This window comes from Macaca nemestrina, chromosome 13, assembly GCF_043159975.1.
Source record: "Macaca nemestrina isolate mMacNem1 chromosome 13, mMacNem.hap1, whole genome shotgun sequence".
NCBI lineage: Eukaryota > Metazoa > Chordata > Mammalia > Primates > Cercopithecidae > Macaca > Macaca nemestrina.
The window spans coordinates 116,112,878-116,135,991 of NC_092137.1; the positions used below are offsets into that span (position 1 = coordinate 116,112,878).

The 23,114-nt window shown below is 41.3% G+C and overlaps 1 protein-coding gene across 2 annotated transcripts in view; it reads right to left on the reverse strand.

The window, feature by feature from the left end:
- LOC105490131 (solute carrier family 9 member A2) overlaps positions 1-23,114 on the reverse strand; it is a 90,323-nt gene that overhangs the window by 11,756 nt on the left and 55,453 nt on the right. For both annotated transcript variants that reach the window (XM_011755518.3, XM_011755517.3), the window contains 5 exons: positions 19,283-19,500; positions 18,439-18,641; positions 8,285-8,374; positions 7,355-7,425; positions 1,245-1,406 (listed from right to left, as the gene is read on the reverse strand). In XM_011755518.3, coding sequence (XP_011753820.2) covers positions 1,245-1,406; positions 7,355-7,425; positions 8,285-8,374; positions 18,439-18,641; positions 19,283-19,500 — 744 coding nt within the window. The remainder of the gene's footprint in view (positions 1-1,244; positions 1,407-7,354; positions 7,426-8,284; positions 8,375-18,438; positions 18,642-19,282; positions 19,501-23,114) is intronic.

Sequence of the window (23,114 nt, forward strand, 5' to 3'; positions counted from 1 at the left end):
CTACACACATCAAATAAGATCATAAAGTCAGTTACTTTGTTTGTAGCTCAAGAATTTCCATTTAATAATCTCCATGATATTGCCAAAACTTTCAATGTAATTTTCTTTCCTTAAACATACACAGACACAGACACACACACACACACACACACACACACATTTTATACTTTAAAAGTCTGTCTGATAATTCAGTTATCTGAATTCCTGTTATGCTTATTACAACTATTTTGTTTCTTTTTCTTAATGTTTTAAATCACATTTTCTTTTTTTGTTTTTGTTTTTTTTTGAGACGGAGTCTTGCTCATCACCCAGGCTGGAGTGCAGTGGCACTATCTCGGCTCACTGCAAGCTCCGCCTCCCGGGTTCACACCATTCTCCTGCCTCAGCCTCCTGAGTAGCTGGGACTACAGGCGCCTGCCACCACGCCCAGCTAATTTTTTTATTTTTAGCAGAGACAGGGTTTCACTGTGTTAGCCAGGATGGTCTTGATCTCCTGACCTCATGATCCTCCCGCCTCAGCCTCCCAAAGTGCTGGGATTACAGGCATGAGCCACTGCGCCTGGCCTAAATCACATTTTCTTGTCTACTCATACATTTGGTTATTTTTTATCAGTTGGATATTGTTTAGGAAAATTCATAGAAGCAGTTTAAGGCTCTTTATAATCCTTGTTTTCCTCCCTGGGTAATTTAATCTTGTTTCTCTCAAGGGTCTAAAATAACATAACACAAAACAGGACATAAAACATATAAAATAACATAACATACACATGTCTAAGGTTTCATATTTTAACCAGAATCTCATTCTGCTGTGAGATTTTAAGACATCTTTCTAGGGCACAGGTCAATTTTTTTTTTTTTTTTTTTTTTTGAGACAGTGTCTCACCCTGTCACTCAGGCTGGAGTGCAGTGCTACGATCTCGGTTCACTGCAACCTCTGCCTTCTGGGTTCAAGTGATTCTCATGCCTTAGCCTCCTGAGTAGCTGGTATTACAGGTACACACCATCATGCCCAGCTAATTTTTGTATTTTCAGTAGAGACAGGGTTTCACCATGTTGGCCAGACTGGTCTTGAACTCCTGGCCTCAAGTGATCTGCCTGCCTCGGCCTCCCAAAGTGCTGGGATTACAGGAATGAGCCACTGCACCTGGCCTGGGTCAAATTTTCAAAATTATTATTACTAGTTTCAAAATACTATCAATGCATATTTAGCAATACTAACTTTTGTTTTGCAAGACCATACTTACTTTAGAGATGGATATGTAGGGACAGTACTTATCATCCCAGTCTCTGCCATCTCAATGGCATGTTTTATTTCAAGCTTCTTATATAAAGATACAATGCTTGACTTTGGTTGGTTTTCCCGAATCAAAAGCTTCCGCAGATATTTATGATCAAACTTTTTAAACCTGTAAATAAAGAAACTTTCAATAAATTAATACTGGATTGACTAAGAAAATTGTTGTTGTTTTTACCAATAAAGTCATTTCCACCATTCCCAGGAGAATACTTAGTAGCAGCATTTAGCTAATCTGGTCATTTTATATATTTAGTAGGTGCCTACCTGTATAAATGTGTATGTGTATATATACATATGTACGTGTATGTATATATATATACACACACACACACACATATGCATGTGTGTGTGTGTATTATACATATGTATGCATGTATGTGTATGTACATATACATATAGATATGTATACATACACAGATATGTATATATACACATATACATATATGTATATATGACACATACTGCTACATTTTTATATATGACCCTGATGCACATAAATCTAGTATTCACTAATTACAGATTAAAATACATATGTTTCTCTCTTTACCATTTCTCTACTTCTGCTTTTAGCAAAATGGCTCAGAAAGGTTCTCACTGTTTGTTTTCTCCAATTCCTCTCCTCTGATTCTCTCTTGAACATTCACATTGCTTCAATACTGCATTAAAGCTACTCTTATCAAAGTGGTCAGTGAACCACATGATATAATTGCAGTGGGCAATTATGAATCCTCATCTTTCCTGCCCTCACTTGTTTAAACTATTGTCTTCGTTTGGCTTCCAGGATACCACCCTGGGGTACACCAACCTCTTTCTCACCCTCTCTCTGTTTTGTTTTTTTCTTTTGACCTCCTAATGTGGGAGTGCTCTGGGCCTCAGTTCTTGGTTCTCTTTCATACCGCCACTCACTCCCATCACCATCTTGCCCAGTCTAGCTTTTAATAGCATCTCTATGCCAATGACCCCCACATTTGTATCTCCAGCTCCAACCTCTCGGCCAAACCCCAGATATGAGCTTTTGGCTACTTACTCAACATCTGCAGCTGGATAGCTCTGGGGCATCTCAAATTTAACATATTCCAACTGAACTGACATTCTGCCAGAGTCTTCCCATCTCAGTGAACGATGACTCCACCAGGTCAAAAATCCTGGTGTCATCCTGGATTCTTCTACTTTTCTCATGTTGTATGTTATGGGCTGAATTGTGTCCCGCCAAAAATTCATATGCTAAAGTCTAATCCCCAGTAGCTCAGACTGTGACCACATTTGAAGATCTAGTGTTTACAGAAGTGATTAAGTCAAGATGAGGCCATCAAAATGGGCCCAAATCCAAAATGACTGGTGCACTTACAAAAAGAAGAGATTTGGATTCCAACACATACAGAGAGAAGGAAGATGATGTGAAGAGGCAGGGAGGAGACAGCCATCTACAAGCCAAGCAGAGGGGCATAGAACAGAACCTTCCCTTATGGCCCTCAGAAGATATGAGCCCTGCTGACACCTTGATGTCTGACTTCTAGCCCCCAGGATTATGAGACAATTCATTTCTGTTGAACCACTCAATCTGTGGTACTTTGGTTATGGCAGCCCTAGCAGACCAGTATTCCAAATCTTTGCTCCATCAGCAATTTCTGTTGGTTCCACCATCAAAATATATACAAAATCCAGCCATCTCCCACCCCATCTAATGCTATCGCCCTGGTCCAAAACATCATTCTCTCTCACCGGATTCTGGTAGTGAGCACCTAATTGGCATTTCTACTTCCACCATTGCATTTCTACAGAAGCCCAAGTGCTCCTGTTAAAATATGTCCAACGATGTAACTGTTCTGCATCTTCCTTGGGTACAAGTACAATGCCCTGTGACTTCCTACACAATCTGGGTCTGCCCCTTTTGGTACTGTGCCCCTCTTCCTTAGCTGCAACCTCACTGGTGTCCTTCCTGTATTAAAGACTTACCAGCAGTGCTCCCATTTCTGAGTCTTTATACTTACTATTCCTTCTACTAGGAATCCTTTTCCCCAGATACCGGCAGGGCTCACTTTTTACACTTCTTTTAAGTCTTTCCTTGACAATCATTTTCTCAAAAAGTGCCCTTCCTATCCATCCTGTTAGAATTGCACACAGCCTTCCTCTCCCAGCAGTCCCCATCTCGCTGCCCAGATGTATTTTTCTCCATAGTAGTTAGCACTTTCTAGCATGACATACAATGTACTTGTCTTACTTTCTGTCTCCCGGCACAAGAATGTAAGGTCTACATGGGCAGCGTTTTTTTTTGTTGTTTTTTTTTTTTTTCCATATCACGAGTGCCTGGCACACTATAAGCACATGTGGTAGAATGAATGATTTGGTCCCACGTCCTCCCTGTATCCACATCCTCTGCCATATTACTTGGCAATGGCCTTCCACCATGGCCTAGATGACTTGCTTTGCCCTGTTCCTTGCCAGCATGCTCAATAATGTTCCTTGCTTTGGTCAGTGGGCTATTAGCAGACACAATGAAAGAAGCAGTGGCTTAACCTGGGCTTGCACATGGAGGCTTACATCTTGTGCTTCAACAGTCACTATTAGAAAAATATACAGAGTGGCTCCTTAGTCCCAGGACAAAGGTGACTGTCACATGGAGCAGAGTCACCTCACCCCAGTCACACCAGATAGGTCCAGCCAGAATCAGCGGGCAGCCAGCCAACCCACTGGAGCACGTGAACAAGCCCGGCCTCAACTTGGCCAAGCCCAACCCCAGTCAGCCTCTTGACTCATGCACTTTAATAATAATGACGTGTTCTGAGCAGCTGAGTTTTGGGGATGGTTTGTTACACAACATTATAATGTCAATACATAAGTGAAGCAGCATGCAATAAATATTTGTTGAGAAAGAATTAAGTGTACTACGTGGTCACCACAAGTCCAAGGAGGTTTATAGACACACCTGTGCCGTGAAAGGAATCAGTGTTAACCCACATTCTTGTTGATAGTCCTTTGTTCTAAATACTAGAGGGCTCTGAATAATTAAAGAAGAGCCATCCTGAATGTGCTTTGTTTTTGGCCACTAAAGATTGGGTCTACTTTTTTCTACTTTTAATTGGAGTTTTATGTTAGGCCCATTGGGCCAGGACTCCTAGCAGCAACACACCTTTTCAAACTTTTATTATTGTTGTTGTTTGAGCTTCTCACTAGAGAGAAGTAAAAGGAAGAACAAGCACCAAGGACAATGGCATCTGCTCTATTTTGTGTAGTGATAGTGTGTTTTCCTTGCTTCAGTTCCACGCCTTTCATTTCTCTGCTAAGCTACACATAGGTGTTCTATTTCACCATCATTAGACTGCTTGTGCCAAGACTGAGAAGGGTCCCTGCCGTATCCCCCTTCATTCTCAAAGGATCAAATACCTCAAGAATTCTCCGGCAGAACCACTGGAAATCCACAGCGTAAGGATTCCAGAGAAAAGGGAAAGACACTCAACATGCCTGAAACAATCGCTTCTTTTTGATGCTGATGTTTAGTAACATTAACAATCACCAAGGATGTGATCTCAGCAGAACTCATTTTTAAAATGTCCTGTGTCAGCACCACATCCCGCTGCACCCACTTCCCTGCTCTACCTGTGTGCCTTTGACAATCCTGGAAACTTTGAAATTTTCCTGGAAAAAAAATTGTGCACGGAAATACATCAATGCTTTCAAAATTATTAAAAGAAGTGTATCCACTGCAGTGGCAAATGCTAGCCACGTAACATTCCCTTTCAGGCATGGGGCAAGGTTGGCTCTCTCATCTTTAGCACTTACAGCCAATTAGTCTGGCAGCCTTTGGATGTGTTCCTAGGGCAGACTCATGGACCCCAGAGATAATGTTCTCTGACATTTCTTCTCCTGAGTTCCAGACCAAACCCACATGACCACAGCATCTACCTCTTCCTTCTTCTGACAGTGCCCCAGGACCAGGTGGCCTGATGACTGTGCGGGGCCAATCTCTATTCCCCCGTGTGGGAGGCAGAGCAGCAGTAGACATTTTGAACCTAATACTCACTTTGGAAAGGGAGCCAGCTGTTCTGGGTTACGTCTCTCGTATGTCATTTCAGGAAAATACTGAGGGGATGCTAGGGAAAGGGAGGAAAGTGGTTGGGTTGAAAGGAATAAGGTAGGCAGAAAATAGGCATTGCTATGAAAACAGTGGAGAAGAGAGGCAAAAAGGTCTGTTCCACTGACTTGGCACAGACGAGGACTCCTCCATGCTATGAAGGTCCCACGGTCATAGGGCAGATGTATAGGATCTCTGGTCTACCACCTGCCTCCAGAAAAGGACGTACTTCCCATGAGAAATGGCCATTTAAAAATTGTTTTATAATGGAGAATATAATTTGCTTAATTTTATTACCCTGTGTTCCCATGTAGCTAATTGGGCATGCTCTCCATACAAACAAAATCTTTTTCCTTTCATTATATAGTAAGGCTGAGTCCCAGGGCCCTGTCTACATTAGTAAACAGTGTTGTAAAGCTCGTAAAGGCTGTTCTAGCACTGAAAGTCTCTGTCACTCATTATATTACCTAATGGTCTCTCTCACACACACATATATATACACACACACAGGAGTCTGCTTGCTGTGTGATTGCTTTGTTGTGTCTATAATATTACAGAATTTCAGGCCTGAGTCTATGGCTTGTACTTCTTATGTAGCCCAATATTATGCCAGCATATATGAGCAAACAGGAAACACTAAAAAATTCCCTTGTGTTAACTTGCAGACATTGGTAGGTTAGTAAATTTAATATAAATTAGCAGTGGAGGGAAAAAGTTCTGTTAGCAAGTTAGGAAAAATAAAACAAGATTGATCCACCAAATATAGTTTAAAACGCGTTCTTCTGTCTTCAGGGATTAGCTTAAATGCTGCCTTCGAAAGTCTCGCCTAGCCAGTGATGTGCTAATAAATGTTTAACAAATTGCTCTGTGAAAACAAAGGGCCTTGATTTGTAGCACTTGTAAGTTCCATGATGTAAGCCCTGATTCAAGCAACCACTCTGGACAGTGCCAAACGTGCAGTCAGGAAGAGAGGTACGTGATGAGGTCCCACTAGCAGGTGGGGGCTGGCTTCTCTACCCCACTGCTCCTAGCTCTGCTGTCAGAATTGGCCCTAACTTCTCGACCCATGACGCTGTTTCTCAGTTTATATTAAAGCATGCATCTAATTCTGCCTGTCTAGTCTACCTTCTCCACTTCAACTTTAAGATCCTTGAAGACCAGTACTGAATTGTATTTATCCAACACAGAGCCTTTTACAGAGTAGTAAACTCTGTGTGTGTGTTTGTGTGTGTGTTTGTGTGTGTGTGCGCCTGTGTGTATATGCATTTATATAAATGTATGTAATTTTTCAGATAATTTTATATATATGTGTGTGTGTGTGTGTATATATGTATATATATATTTCTGCTCATCTGTTTACATGCTTAGATGGTCTCAATCTCTGCATTTGACAAAGTCCTGCACCACGTGTGGAAAAATGGATAGTAATGGAAGCCCTAGTTTTCAGCCAAATAGATCGCAATCCTCAGTCCTCTTTGCAGAGAGGAATAGCCACATGACTGAGTCCAAGCCAATCATCAGAAGAATCATATGGCAGCTTCTGATGGTTTCAGTTAGAAGGCAGCTATTAATAGCACATATGCTTTGTCTCTTCATCATCTTTCATCCTTCTTGCTGCCTCTAATGGCTAATATTGATGCAGCCATTGTGGTTCAAGAGGCAGTCTTGGAAATGAAGGCTACTCTTAGTGGATCGACTAGACAGAGGGTCCTCAGACCCTGGGGAGTCTTGGAGTAAAACTCATCTATTAAACGTAAATTGCCTATCTCTGGCTATTTACAGAAGAGGGAAATAAGCTTTTACCTTGTTTAAGATACTATTATTCCACATCTCTATTATAGCTGAACTTTATCTTAGAGGACATACTATGGTACAACACAGGAAAGATTTCCAATTAAAAAATAATACAAATCGGTAAGTCCTGCTTTCAGAGGAATCCTGGGCCACTTCATAACCCAATGGCATAACCCAAAAGACCTTCTTACTTGTCTCTCCAAAAGTTGTGACCCCAATGTCCACAAACATCTTCAATTCCAGTCTTCACATGATCAAACAACTAAAACAGAAAAAGCAGGCCAATTGATTAGTCTTTACCCGAAATCAATAATTTTCACTCTACTTAGATCATTTCTAAACTCCGAAGACCTTCATGGCTTTTGTTTCTTATTTGTTTATGATTTATTACCAAAAGCAATAAAACAGTTCATTTTCACACAAATTGATGAAATGTTTGTCATGTCAGTATTAGATAAGTCTTCGATTATTTTGCTCACCTATAACAGTTTGTTAATAATTTTGAAAAGTATGAAATATGGTAATAATTTCCCAGTAGGAACATTTCCAGACTGAGGGAAGTAAAAAGAGGGATCTTCTTGTCTCTCTGCTCATGCAGGAGTTTAGCAAGCTAACCTGGAGAAGTTACCGTGGGGCCATATCTATTCTATACTCCCTCAGCACATTCCCTCCTCAGGGTCTCCTCCCTGTCACCCTGCCATTCCTTTCTTCTTCAGGAAATGGACAACTTGGTACCAAGCTGTCTGACTAATTCAAATATTTTTCCTTTATCATTAAAGGTATTACACTTTCTTTCTTTTTTTTTTTTTTTTTTTTGAGACGGAGTCTCGCTCTGCCGCCCAGGCTGGAGTGCAGTGACCGGATCTCAGCTCACTGCAAGCTCCGCCTCCCGGGTTTACGCCATTCTCCGGCCTCAGCCTCCCGAGTAGCTGGGACTACAGGCACCCGCCACCACGCCCGGCTAGTTTTTTTTGTATTTTTAGTAGAGACAGGGTTTCACTGTGTTAGCCAGGATGGTCTCGATCTCCTGACCTCGTGATCCGCCCGTCTCGGCCTCCCAAAGTGCTGGGATTACAGGCTTGAGCCACCGCGCCCGGCCATTACAGTTTCTTAACACCTACCCGACAGTAGATTTCTTCACTGACAGCTTGTTGTTTCCTATTGGACCTCTTGACATCAAGAAACTCCACCAGTGGTCGAATAGTTATTCCCTGAACAGGAAACACAATTTAAGCGTTTAATATATATTTATACAATTTAAAAATTGTTTAATATAAACATTTTAATATAAATTTTTTATAAACTATGTTTTAATATTCAAGGGTAACCTCTCCTAGGCTTTGATAAGCAATGACAACAGATATTCGGCTACCAAGATTTAACACAGTAAATGTAGCTTTTTGTTAATTTTTCCTTCTTTTCAAATAGCTGGCATATTTTCAAAGGACCATGTCCTCACAAAAACAAAGACAAAATGGAAGAAGCAGAGAAAGCAAATACAAAAAATAATAAAGCAGGCCAAGTACAGTGGCTCATGTCTGTAATCCCAGCACTTTGGGAGGCTGAGGTGGACAGATCATTTGGGGCCACGAGTTCAAGATCAGCCTGGGCAGCATGGTGAAACTCCGTCTCTATCAAAATAATAATAATAGTAATAATAATAAAGTATTATCCAGTTCAGAGGAACCACCTACTTGTTATATTATCCATAGAAAAACTTATCAATGACTCCTTCATTTGTTCATTTATAAAAACAATTTTCACTGAGTTTCTACTGCACAAGTATCAGGGTCTTGGGCATTTGGAACCCAATGATGAATAGTTAAGGACCTGGGTTCTAGGACTTTGTAGTCTCATACAAAGTCAGATACTTCCGAAAACAGTTACAAAATAAGCAGAAGAGGGATGACTGGGCTAGCACAGGAAGCAGGTCAAGGAAAGCCTGGAGCAGAGGAGACACTGGCAGGCAGTGGTGGAGATGCTGGAAGCATATCCCAGTGGAGACCATAGCACAGCAACGTGAGAGGGGGCTTGCGGCCAGTCTGGGCATGTTCATGGGTGAACTCGGGAAACGTGAAGAACTATCAGCTCTTCAGTAAACTAGGAGGAGAAAAATTCCTTAATGTGACAAAGACATATGCCAGCAATCAATAGTGAACATATCACTTAAAAATGAAACATTACAAGCATTTCTATTAGAGCCAGAAATAACACAAGGATGCTCTGTCTCTGTCTCTGTTCGGCACCGTTCTGCATGTCCCGGTCAACTGAGAAGAGCAGGCAGATGAAGAGCTAGATGAATAACTACTGAAAATGAAGTGACAAAGTTTTTGTTGCTCCTGGATGATTGACTTTTTGTCCTAAAAAACCTGAAATAATATCTTTTCATTTAAAAATAACAAGAAAATGTGGTACAGTGACTAACACAAATTCAAAATGCCCAATCCATCCCAGATATTAATTTGTAAATGTAACAGAATAAATGCCTACACAATAGCAATGAAAAAACATATAAAAAGAGTGTGTGTGTGTATATATATATAATGCTAGTATATACTGGTATCAAGTATATACTAGTATCTAATAATATGTTTTATAATACACTAGTATTCTATATAGATACTAAGTATGCATATATACACTATCCATTATCTCTATGTATGACACCCTATCATAAATGTACAAAACCTTTACAAGTAGAACTATACAATTTAACTGAAGAAGATTATGAACATTCTGAGATATCAGAAAAAAAAAAACACAGTTCTCTAGACGGGATAACAATATTGTAACGACAGTTTTCTCTCAACTAACATGTATCGACAATACAATTCCAGTGACATATTCCTGAAGATTTTTACCGTAACATAAATCAGAGGCTGATTTTAAATTAACGTGGAAAAGTAGATGTAACCAGAAGATTTTAGAAAAAGGAGACTGAAGGGGAACTTACAGACATCAAAATGAGCTGTCAGTGAATATACTTAAAAGTAATGCAATACTGGCACAAAATAGGGCAGGTGAGGAGGGGTGAGGGTCAAGATTCCAAGTTTCTTGGTTGGTGGGCAGATGGCCACTACTTCCTGGCAGGAAGGATACATGGGTAGGAAGAGTTGTTAGGATTTCAGGGACAGAGGGTAGCTATATAGGGGGATGTTCCCTGCCATGCATTTGACTTTCATCTCATCTCTCCTCATGTCTTTCAGACTCTAAGAATGCTTTTGATAATGCAAACTGACTGAGACACACACACACACACACACACACACACACACACACATCCATTTTTTAAAGGAGGTGATTGGTTTTTTTCCATCAGTCTAGCTCTGGGCATTTTTCAGCTTAATTTTCATTTAACTTTCTGAAGTGTGAACTGATTTTGACCAAATTTGGTATAAAACACATCTTGGGTTCTATTTGTATTTCAGTCTACCACTTTGAGATAACATAAAAGGTAACAGCAGTTTTCCAATCAACACATGTTCTGTAATCTCTAACTTATGTAAATGAAAACGGGTGTAAACATGTGGTTCTCAGAGATGGGAGATTTCACCAAGTTCCAGATTCCATGAAGCCACTAGTTTAATAATAGCTCAAGGAAAAGTTGACAAAATCAATGTAATTTTTAAAACTCTATAATGTGTTCTAAAGACACAAGCTGCTGTTTCACATGCTCTTGTCCTATCAGTATTCATTTAGTAAATAATAAGTGAGTGACCAGTGTTTGTAAATACAGGACATAAAATAAAGATAGGACACAGGGCTTACCCCAGTCCATATGTTGATTCCTTCCACCCTACAGATGATCTGGAAGTGAAGGCACTACCATAAATAAATCACAACTGATCAACTCCAGGAAGAAGGTGTGGCCTACCACCCCATCAACTCAAGTTTTTGAAAGCATAATATATTTATGTTTATAATCATAAAGCTTATAACAACATGTGTTTGTATATATAGTCTCTTTTAATAGGCACCCTTTTTCTCTTTGAATTGCCTGCAGTGGTCATGTCATGCTCCATAAGAATTATTTGATGAAGGCTGCCTTACTTCCTCTCCCTCCCTTCTTACTTTCCTTCTTTCTTCAATCCATCTATTTCTCAGGCCGAGTATGTGACATCTGTGTATGCCATAGTAAGCCCCCAACATTGGATGTTATATTCTAGGAGCCTGTGTGTCTGGTTGGGAGGGAGAAAGAAACACAAAAGACCGAGAAAGCACCTTATTTTACCCACATTAGAAAATTTCTAATTTAGATCATCCAGGGAGTAACCTGATAAGGCTTAGAAAAATAAAATAGCTTGCTACCATCCATACAGGATTAAAAAAAAATAAATAAAACTCTTAGCTTTTCATCAAACTACCAATAGAAATATTTGCAAATACAAGTTAAATTTTCACCCATTCATTCACTTTGGCATACATACTAAACACCACCTCTGAGGGTCAGGCCTGCCTGGGAGAATCATGTAACAGCAGGAGCAGGGAGAGTAACGGGGAGAATGATTTGTTTTGCATGTTGTTCCATCTCTGCTTTCCTCCCACCCAGCATCCCCCAGCTCCCATTTATATCAGAGGGGAAAACAAACAAACAAAAAATAATACAACTGCGATGTGAGTGTCATAAGCATTCTTTTCATCTTTTTTTTTTTTTTTTAAGAAAATGAGTTCTTGTTTTGTGTTTTGTTTTTTGAATTAATATTTGCAAAATAAAAAGGACAGGGAAGAGAGAAACTGCCTTATATTTCCTTGCCGATTTAGCAGGTAATTTCCAGAAAAACTTGTAGAAACAATTTTCATGTTTTAAAAAATATCACTATCGCTGTTATGCTGTCTTATGGAAGATCTTTCTCACATCACACACTTGGTCAAAGAGATCATACATTCTGTTGTACAAACAGTGTTTATCTTAGAATGGGATAGGTGGAGTGAGAAGCATTAAAGCGTGGCAGTAGCTGTTCACAGTCCCCATCTGTGTGTCTCTCATTTAGCACTTTCCATGCCGCACATTGATTTCCCCTTCTATGTCTGTCTGTCTCTCCCCTAAACTCCAGCTTTCTCTTTGCTGATCAGGATCTCCCTCTCTCCTGTACCATCAGTCTCCAAACGTGCTCCCATCTTTGAAAATCAGAAACAAAAGTCATCCTATGGCAGATACCCACCTCTGGCCACTACCTCCTTTCTCTAAGAAACCTCAAGAGAATTGCCCATATCTCCTGCCCCTCATTTCTCTCTTCCCCTCCCCTCTCGAGTCCAGCCAGTCGGGGTGGTGGTCTCCTGACTGACCCAAAGTGCTCTTGTGCAGAGGCCACTCATCAAAGCGTCACTACATCCAAGGCTGTGCTCTCCACTCACACTTGGTCTGACCTTGCAGCTGCATTTGTCACAGTTGCTAGAGGCCTCTCCTCTCCTTCCTGCGTGACCCCTTCTGATGTTTCTCCTCCTTTAGTGGTCACCCTTTCCAGTCTCCTGGGCTGATTCCTCAACCTTTTCTTGATTTCTAAATATTACTGTGTTTCAGGGTTCAGTTATCAGATGCCTTCTTTTCTATATTCTTTCTATGCTTACACCCTCAATAATTTATTCCAGACTTATGTGTGTTAAAAACTATATGTTGAGGAATCCCAAATTTACATCTCCCACTCTGGCTTCTCCCCCAAATTTCAGACTCATATATATAACTACCTATCCAACATATCCACTTAGATGTCTAATAGGCAAATATATATGTCCAAAATGTACACATCCAAAACTAAGCAAGCACGTGATGTCCCTTCCTTCAAACCCAATACTCTCTAGGTAGTCTCCACCAAATTAAATGTCACCTTCATTCACCTGGCCGTGCAGCCACAAACACACGGAACTGTCCTCTACTTCTCTTCCTCTCACATCCTAAACTTTTCACGTACATTGTCCATCTTAAAAAAGCCTGATCATCTTGCTCGTGTTATTGTAGGATTGTTGTACAGTATTCTAAATTCTATGGAACCCCACCTAATAATGGCATATGTTAATGAAATACAAAGATTGTGTCCTTTTTAAACAGTACATATATAAAAATTATGACCATTTATTTAACAAATGAAGGCACATTTAAGGGTCTTCATGAGGTCTATAAAATAGTGAGCAGCATCATTCCAGTTGGAGAGGCTAAATTAGCAAAGGTTCATGTAATTGCTGGGAAGGCTACCCTACCGTGGCCCCTGAGCACCCCCACATGTTCTTGCAGAGGATGCCAAGACTGTCAGGCCTTGATTACTTTTTTACCTAGGCCATTTCTCAGGGTTGCAAGCAATGAGCACTCTTGAGAAATAAAGTAAGATCACCCTTCTGAGAGAGCAATATATCCCCAAACTCCGTGTCCCCCTCCTGTAATACAGACCATGACATGTGCAGACATCCATCACAGGTCCCTTGTGTCACCCCCATGGGACAACGAGGTATGGAAAACTGACACAAACCAACACAAGGCTGTGGCTACAGCTTTTGTCATGGACAAAAAAGTCCTTTGTCTTTGACTCAGGAGTCTTCTGCAGCATTCATGAAATAGTAACAGGCGAACTTGTTAGCTTACAAGTATAATAAAACCCCAGATGCTTCACAATTCTGCACAGTGACTTAACATAAGTTACATCACTAATGTGCAAAAGAGGCTGCTCTCTATTGAATTTTGGGTAACCTTCCCACTTGACGGACTTCTAGATAACCACTTAATACATTTACGGAATTCTTGAGATCTGCCATAGGGATTAACTACATAATCATTATTGTACTCTAATCATTTTTCCGTCCAAAGAAAAGTATATTGAAAGAGCTCACCTTTTTCTTTCTTCTGTTACAAGTTTTCTTTCACTTTTTTTGTGTGTGTTTGTTTGTTTTGAGAAGGAGTCTGGCTCTGTCGCCAGGCTGGAGTGTAGTGGCAAAATCTCAGCTCACTGCAACCTCCGACTCCCTGGTTCAAGCAATTCTCCTGCCTCAGCCTCCCAAGTAGCCGGGATTATAGGCACACACCACTGCACCCAGCTAATTTTTGCATTTTTAGTAGAGACAGGGTTTTACCATGTTGGCCAGAATGGTTTCAATCTCCTGACCTCGTGATCCGCCTGCCTTGGCCTCCCAAAGCGCTAGGATTACAGACGTGAGCCACCACACCCGGCCTCGTTACAACTTTTCTTAATGTAGTATATTAAACATGGCAACTCGTGAGGTGAAAACCCTGTGTCAGGTGTCATACTCTATACATATATTTCCCCTGCGCTGCCTGGACCATTGTCTAGATTTTACAGCTAAGTAAACCGAGGCCCACAGAGGCCACAAAAAACAGGCCTAGAATAGCAACCCACAATGCCGTACTCTAAAACTGCGCTTTATATAACTGTCCTCCACCTTCCCCAATTTTGAATATCATTTAAATACATGAGAAATAGCTTATATTTGATATAAATAAAATTACCAATCATATTGGAAAAAAACGAACTCAAATGTCCAAGGAATCCGAATTGTTTCCTCATTCAGGATTCCACGGCTGGACATGGTGGTGGCTCACACTTAACCCCAGCACTTTGGGAGGCCAAGGCAGGTGCATTACTCGAGGCCAGGAGTTTAAGACCAACCTGGCAAACATGGCAAAACCCCATCTCTACGAAAAATATAAAAATTAGCTGGGTGTGGTGGTGCATTTCTGTAATCCCAGCTCCTCAGGGAGGCTGAGGTGGGAGAATTGCTGGAACCCAGGAGGCAGAGGTTGCAGTGAGCCAAGATCATGCAACTGCACTCCAGCCTAGGTGACAGAGTGAGACTCTATCTCAAGAAAAAAAAACAAAAAAATTCCCCAAACAGGACCGTATTCTACTAACATGATCGTGTGCCTCATAAAGGGACTACATCACTTGCTAATGAGCAACACGATTCAAACAGTGTGAAAATTCTCCTGATAAACTGTGATATCAAATAATGCATCATACATCGTGTAAAATCCTGTTTTTGAAAATAGTTATAACTCAGTAGCACCAGGTTGGAAGAGCTTATCATATAAAGTATTAAAATAAGGGGAGAAAAACATATTTAAAGTTTAGTAATCGGTCCATCAACATAAAAGCTGTCATTTGAAAAAGAATACATAATTCTTACTTGAAAGGCAACATTTTATGCATGGATTTATAATTAGTTATTCCTGCTATATTTGTATCTCATCAAGTATTTCCCTCCAGGCTTCCTTCACTGAATTCCTTAATTATTGATGTATTCTGGAAAAGACACCTTTTCTGAAGGGAGTATGTGTGTATTTATGTGTGTGTGCATGCACGCTTGTGCACGTGCGTGTGTTCAGAGTCTCTTAAGAACCAGTGGTAGGTAGGAGAATAGGAGGAAGAGGATGTGGGCAGAGTCAAGGAACCAAGCAATATGCATGCAGTCTCCAATCTGTGCACACACAAGGGTAGGCAGAGAACAGGAAAAGGAAGATATCAACACAAGTGGAACCGCAGCAATTTCTCTTCTCTGTGGATATCCAAGTGAACTTGGCCAGACTCTCCTTAAACCTCATCAGAGGAAAGACTGACATCTCTACACCTGCAGGCTCTAGACAATGATCCCCAGATGTCTCCCTTAGTGGAGGATTAGCTTGATGTGTTCACAATACCAAATGTGGCTAATACATCTCAACTGTTCCGTTTGTTGCTTCAGGCTTTCTCTTTTTCTATCACAGCCTTCACCCACCTTCATCTCTCTCCTCCCATCTATCCTCCTCCTGTCCTCTTCACACTCAGGGAAAGCCAGGCCCCTACATCACTGAGAACAGGTGATCCATCTCACATGAACTTCCTGACTTCCAGCCTCCCCTGTCCCCACAAGCTCTCTGACATTCCACACAATACAAGAGTTGGCAGTCATCCTTCCGCTGATCCTCTGCCCTGCTTTGGCTTACTTCTCCATAAAGTCTCATTGAAGAGTCTTCCAAAATAAAGAGGACTGCATCTACTTTTTCTCAGCTCTGCCACTACTTCCCAAGGGCAAGTCGTCACCATTTCTGGCCCATATTACTGTGCAAAAGCAGAAAGGTGTTGATAATAAAGACAATAACAGAAGGTGGTCATCTTAACTCAGGAAAGGGTCTTCTCCAGGATTCCAGAGGACTCGCTGTCCCCAGTGTTGGAAGGCATGAATGAATGAAGGATGAACTGTCTTTTGAAGAAATGACTAGAAGGAAGGAGGAAAATCATGATGCATTACAATACTAAGCACTTGCTACACACCAGGCTCTCTCCTGGACACCTTATTCAGGGTCAAAAGCAAATAGGTTTTGACTCTGCTCTACATTTTTATATCTGTGCAAACTTGATAAACTGACTTAACCTCAGTGTCAGTGCCCCACTTTCCTCACCCACAAAATAGGGATAATAAACCATGATTCCTAGAGTTATATTCCATGGAGTTGTTATGAGGGTTAAATGAATTAACATGTAAGATGCTTCGATTTGCATCAGGCCCCCAGAAAGCATTCGGTGACAAACTGTTAAATAAATATGAATACATTTTTAAAACACAGGCACACCTCCTGATCTTCCTCCTTTTTTACCAGTCGCTCGTTCTCAGTTCTTCTTGGCTGCTCCCTTCTTCCCACGATGTCATAAGGTTGGGCTGCCCCAAGGCCTAATCCTTCCTCCTCTATTGTGGTCTCTTCAATATATATTTTCACTCCTTTGACAATCACGTCCAGCTTCATGGCTTCTAATACCAATTCTCTGCTAGTGGCCAGAGAGCCCCTTTCCTGAGCTCCGGATTCATAATATCTGCCTCATCCTTATCTCCACTGTAGGTCTAATGGACACGCCTAATGCAGCATGCCCATCATTGAACTGACAATCTCCCCACCCCCACCTCTGCCATGTACAGACTTCCCCTTCTCAACTGAGGGCAAGTGCATCCTTCTAGCTGCTCAGGCCAAAACCCCTGGAGATCTGAGTGACGCCTCGTTCCCTCACATGTCTAACCCATCAGGGAATCCCATGGGTTGCTCCATCAGAAAATATTCTAGGATCTTACCACTTCTCACCAACTGAACTTCCACCAGCCTGGCCCTGCCTGATGACTGCAGGGCTTCCATGCTGGATTCCCACATCCACCCTTTCCTCACAACAGTCTATTCGCAACACAGTAGCCAGCGTGATCCTTTTACAAAGGAAGTCAGAACATATCAGGGATCTGCATGACACTTTCTAATAGCTCCCATTTCACTTGGAGAAGAGCCAAGCTTCATACACTGGCCTGCACGGACCTGCATGATGTTGGACTCCAGAACCTGCCTCACTTCATTCTCCTACACTCCACACCACACTCTGTGCCACTCCGCCACACTGGCCAAGAGCACACTGCCGTCAGAACACACTTGATCCCTCAGCTCATTTGCCTGGGATGTTCTTGGGCTTAGCTAATCCCTCCACCTTCTGCATGCCTTTGCTCAAATCTCATTTTTCTTGCTGTTCCCTTTCATGACCATTTGATGTTGGAATTGTAGCGTTTCCCCCACCACTTTACCCTCATCATGCTTGACTCCTTACTCTATCCTTCTTATATAACAATTTTCACCTTCTAACATGCTCTATGATTTACTTGTGTTTCTTGTCTAGTGCTACCAACCCCTCTGAAATGTAAGCTCTGCAGCAGGGACAGGGATCTTTATATGTTCTGGCTCCTAGAGCACTGCCTGGCCCTTAGCAGGAGTCCAGTAAATATTTAATAAATGAATATCTGCAAAATATAATCTTCTAAGAGTTGGCATCTTAACTTAAAGAGATTGATTAATTTGGAAAGTAGGGATCTGGACACAGGCCCACCATACTTTCTGCCTCCCAGTATTAAACATGCATTCATCCTTTCCTCATTTCAGGGGAGTCACCACTAGGCAGTCAACTCATAGGGGTCAAATAGCTGTTGTAAGGTCATATGCACAACTAGCATTGAACAAGTGCATTCGCTAAGTCAGAAAAATAATAAGCATTAGCAAGTGCAGTTCCTAAGTTTCCAGTCATAAGATTAGAGCACTTAGTTTAGTTTCCTTAAATAATAATTTCTCTGTGTAGGCCAAGTGACCAAATTGGACTCTCTAAGGCCCCTCAACAATCTAATGACATGAACCCAGACAGGAAATATCATTTTCCCTAGTAACTAACTACCAAAGTTTCAACACACCTTTGCTACTTTGCATCCTGTAAACAGAATCCAATATTCTGAACAATATTTTTTGCCCTCCTGGTAAAGGGATTACTGTACTCACCAGAATGAAGACAGTAAAGAATATGACAACAATGGCAGCCGTAATAAACAGCTTTTTCCGAGGAAACACAGCAGCAGGAAGGAGAAACACTAGTGCAAAACAGATGGCACCTCGCAGTCCTCCATAGGCAATGATGAACTGATCCTTGAAGGTCAGGGGAATGGTCCGGAACCTATTAATGATCTGAGTCAGGACAAAGACACCTGCAAAGAAAGAAAACCCAAGAGGAAACAGACTGGGTGACGCCAGAATATGAAAACACATAGACTCATTTTCTGTGCTTCTGCGACAGGGACAAAGGATTTAAGAATAGGACCCAAAGTCTTTCCCCTTTTTCTCTGTCTTGCTAGTAATACCAGGTTCTGGGTCTTTGATGTTGTTCCAGGATCGTGGGTGAAAATGTGAAATCAGAGAAGACAAGACAAACTAATCTGAGTTATAACAAAGCATGAAGATACTCAGAGAAGAAAAGAGTATATCAGGAAGGGGCGAGAAGAGCAAGAGAGAGAGAAGATGAAGAGGCCAATGAGGAAGGAAAGGGGAAGAGGAAGAGGAAGGTGAGAAGGAAGAGGAGGAAAAAGAGAAACAGGAGGACAAGGAAGAACATAATAGAGAAGAGGAGGAAGGAAATGAGAAAGGAGAAGAAAAGGAGGAAGAGGAGAATGTAGAAGAGAAAAAAGTAAAGGAGGAAGAGGAAGAAGAGGAGGAAGAAGTAGGTAAGAAAGAAGAAGAAATTAAGCAGATAAAAAAGAAGCCTCAACAGCAGAAAGGGAGTGACAAAAGGAAAGCTCCATTCAGTGAGTGAGTGTCACATATGTCCATTTAGCAAACAAGAACTCATTACCTAGGGCTCGCCAGATGAGGCAGAAGGCCAGGGTGAAGCAGACGAAGGCCCAGTTCCACTCGTGATTCTTGCCCACGGTGGACACGCCCATGAAGATGAAGATCAAGGTCTCGCTGACGCTGCTCAGCATCTTCATGAAGTACTTGATGGTCGTGTAGGATTTCTGAGATACATTTTCTTCCACGTACTTATTCATAGTCATTGCACAAGCAGTGATTCTGAAAGACAAGATTCAGCTTCTCTTGAAACCTAACAATGATCCTAATGAGAATGCAAGAGATAGCACTTAAGAGCTAAATTATGGCTCTACTCTTCTGCCCAAGACTACAACATCATCAAATGATTTTTAGAGGTGAATGTGATTTGCATGTAAACCTTGGAAATCCTACAATCTCCAGAGGTCTTCTTTAGCAACCCTGGCTGAACTACTCTGCTCCGCCCAGCGTTCTGGTCCCTCAATTCCCTTACCCCAGATTCATGCTTAAAGGTCTATGGACATTGACACTATCAGTTCTCCTTTCTGTATCTCAGATAAAACAAGTCCACAATAAATTTGAAACTCATTATCTTTCTGTAAACTGATGTATTTTCCCATATATGCCCTGTTCCTCTATTATCTAAAAGGATTCTATTGTATAAAATCCTAAACTTGAAAATGGGCTTGTATTAGACTTCTCTCCCTGTCACACCCCAGTAGCCGCCCGCCATATTATTGGTCCACAACTGTTTTCGATTCTTCATTCTGAATATCTCTTAGACCCGCTCACTTCTTTTTGTCCTTAACTCTGAGTCTCATTTCTATGTATCTGTTGTATCCACTTCTGGGAAATTCAAAAGGTTTTAACAGGCTCTGAGAATTCCTAAACCAAAGAAACTCTTTTGCTTGTTCTCCCCAGTATTTCCAAAACTTTGAGACCACAGAGCCCTTTATTCCCACTCTCATGATATCTACTGGAATATGGCACCTGTAGAAAAGGAAGGGCGCCAGGATCAGGTCCACACTCCTGAAGCTCTTCACACACTTCCCTCAGTGGAGAATTCCAGTTTCACATCTGCCCTCTCTCCACCTGGGCACACACCATGTGCCTCCGCTGTATGGAATTGCCCAACCTCAACTTGTTCTTTACTGTCTTCTTGCCTTACTACACAAGTGGGTCCCTCTCTGTCGAGGACGCTACCCCTGATCAACTCAGATGCCACCCACAGAGGGGAATTTAGGATGAGCTTGGTGACAGCTCATGGTAGGTCCAATCTAAGGAGACACAATTAGTATAAAGTACCAAAAGAATTCCATTACACAGGTCCTATAGAATGAAACAGGAGGATGGGATTAGAGGGAGCCACCCTGCCTTCCACTAAGTGGTAGCCATGCCATAAGCTAAATACTGGTCATGATCTGCAAAGTTTCCAGCATTCTCATAACTCCAGCACTACAGTGACCCTAGTTCAGCTCCCGCTACTCCCATCATGTGGTCCTCCTCACTCTGAGAAGACTTCTGCTGTCTTAAAGAAATCTGAAATTCTTATGTGAGCATAAGAATAGGTAGAAGAACGCAAACCTAAGCATCCTCTAAAACCTAAACAGATAACCACAAAGACCTCTCATTGCAAGGAACACATCTGTTGTTCACATAGAAAACAAATGCAGGTATATTTATTTTTGTGCCCCTTATTAAAACAAAGACTCCATCAATCTAAGGACCACGCATTGAGCCACCATGTCACTGTCCCCAGAATAAGTGGGTATCTCTTTTAGATTTCTGTAAGTGAAGAATGCATAATTTATGTGGTTTCCCAAAAGAAGGAATGGCCTTATTAAATGTGGTAATAAAATTCAACAGCTATAAAACAGCTATAAACACATGGCAAAGCCTCGGAATAGTTGAGGACTCATATAAAAACAGTCAATCTTCAGAGAACCTTTACTTTGTGCCAGGTACTATGCAAACATATTGAATGGATTATGTCAGTTAAACCTTATAACAAGTTTATGAGCAAATTCTGTTATCATTCCTATGCTTGTAAATGGGAGAACAAAGGCAGACAGAGGTTCAATTATATAAGATTCCAGTGCTAATAAATGGTGGTGCCAGGGTATGAATCTAGGCAATCTGATTTAAAGACAGTACCGGGTCAGGCATGGTAGCTCACAACTGTCATCTCAGCACTTTGGGAGGCCGAGGCAAGAGGATCGCTTGGGCCCAGGAGTTTAAGTCCAGCCTACGCAAAATGAGACCTCGTCTCTACAGAAACAAAGCCAGCACTGTGGAGGACTTAATCCTCACCCTTTCCACGTTCTCATTGAGCCCCACAATCTCTGATGGGAAGGAGGTCTTCCCTGCCCACCAAGCTGTGGCTTATCCTTTCTCAAGCACAAGACTGTTTGTATCCATCTCCTATGGCTGCTGTAAGAAATAACCACAAACTGAGTGGCTTCGAGCAATGCACATTTACCATCTTGCACTTCCAGCGGTCAGAAGTCCAAAATCACATGAGTGGGCTAACATCAAGATGGTGACAAAGCTTTTTCCTTCTGGAGGCTCTAGGGGAGAATCTGTCCCCTGACTTCACTAGTTTCTACAGGCCACCTGCATTCCTTGGCTCTTGCCACATCCCTCTGATCTCTGCTTCCCTAACCACATCTTCTCTGAGTCCGACTCTCCTACTCCCTCTCATAAGGGTTCTTATGATTATATCAAGGCCACCGAGATATTCCAATGGAATCTCCCCATCTCAGGATTCTCACCTAATCACATCCACAAAGTCGCGTTGGCCATAGAAGGTAACATATTAGCAGGTTCCAGGGATTAGGATGTGGACATCTTTGGGGACATCTTTGAGGCCACTATTCAACCCTTCCAGGTTGCATTCTCCTCCCCTAAACTGTATCCTGAACCAAGTGCATGGCCCAGATGAACATGGCCTCTGCTGCTTGCATGCAATTAATTAGGTGACAGAAACTAATGGGAGCTCTGTCACACTGACTTGACGTGAAATCCTGGAACCTCCTCCAGCAGGCAATAGGAACTGGGAGAACAAGCTGGAAAGTGGCATCTGTCCCAGTAAGCCAGTATCAGGCATCTTGCCAGCGCTCCCCCAGATATAAATCACTGGTTACCCACATTTCTGAAAATCTTCATCTTTCATATTTTGGCTTAATTTTTCTTTAACTAGACTTTAAAAAGTAAGATTTCTCCAATACAAAGTAATGAGGGCAATAGATTAGATTAAGAATCTGAATTATAACATGTTTTATATATATATATAAAAGACATGTATACAGAAACACACACGAATGAGCCTTTCAAAAATGTTGCTTTTTTAGGTACTTCATGTAGTGGAAAAAATGTTGTCAGGTAGAAAATTTATAGTAAAAGTAATTTATAACAGACATTGTTTTTTTAAATTCTCTAATCCTATACAAAAGATACTTCAAAAGGGTTTATTATAAAGCACTTTAACTTATAGACAAATATGGAAATAAATGAACACCAAAGTAGCCACTACCCAGCCTTCTCCAGTCACTTGTATTTTTTAAAACAAAATGTCATCTATAGAGTGGAAACATCAGCGGTAGAGTTGATTCCTCATATTAACCCCATCCCCTTCTCTCCCTCTTGAATTGATTGTTTTGAATCATTCAAAAATGTAACTTTAAAAGGCTGACGAATAGTGTTTATCTAAACGTTCTAAACATTTCCCTCTAAAATTATGTTCGTATCATTCATTGGGCAAAAAGTAAACCATGCAGGCAAAAAGTAATCTCCAGTTTATTACATGAGCAATTTAACAATTTCTGTTTAGAAACAATTGAAATATAGCTTTGGTGGCC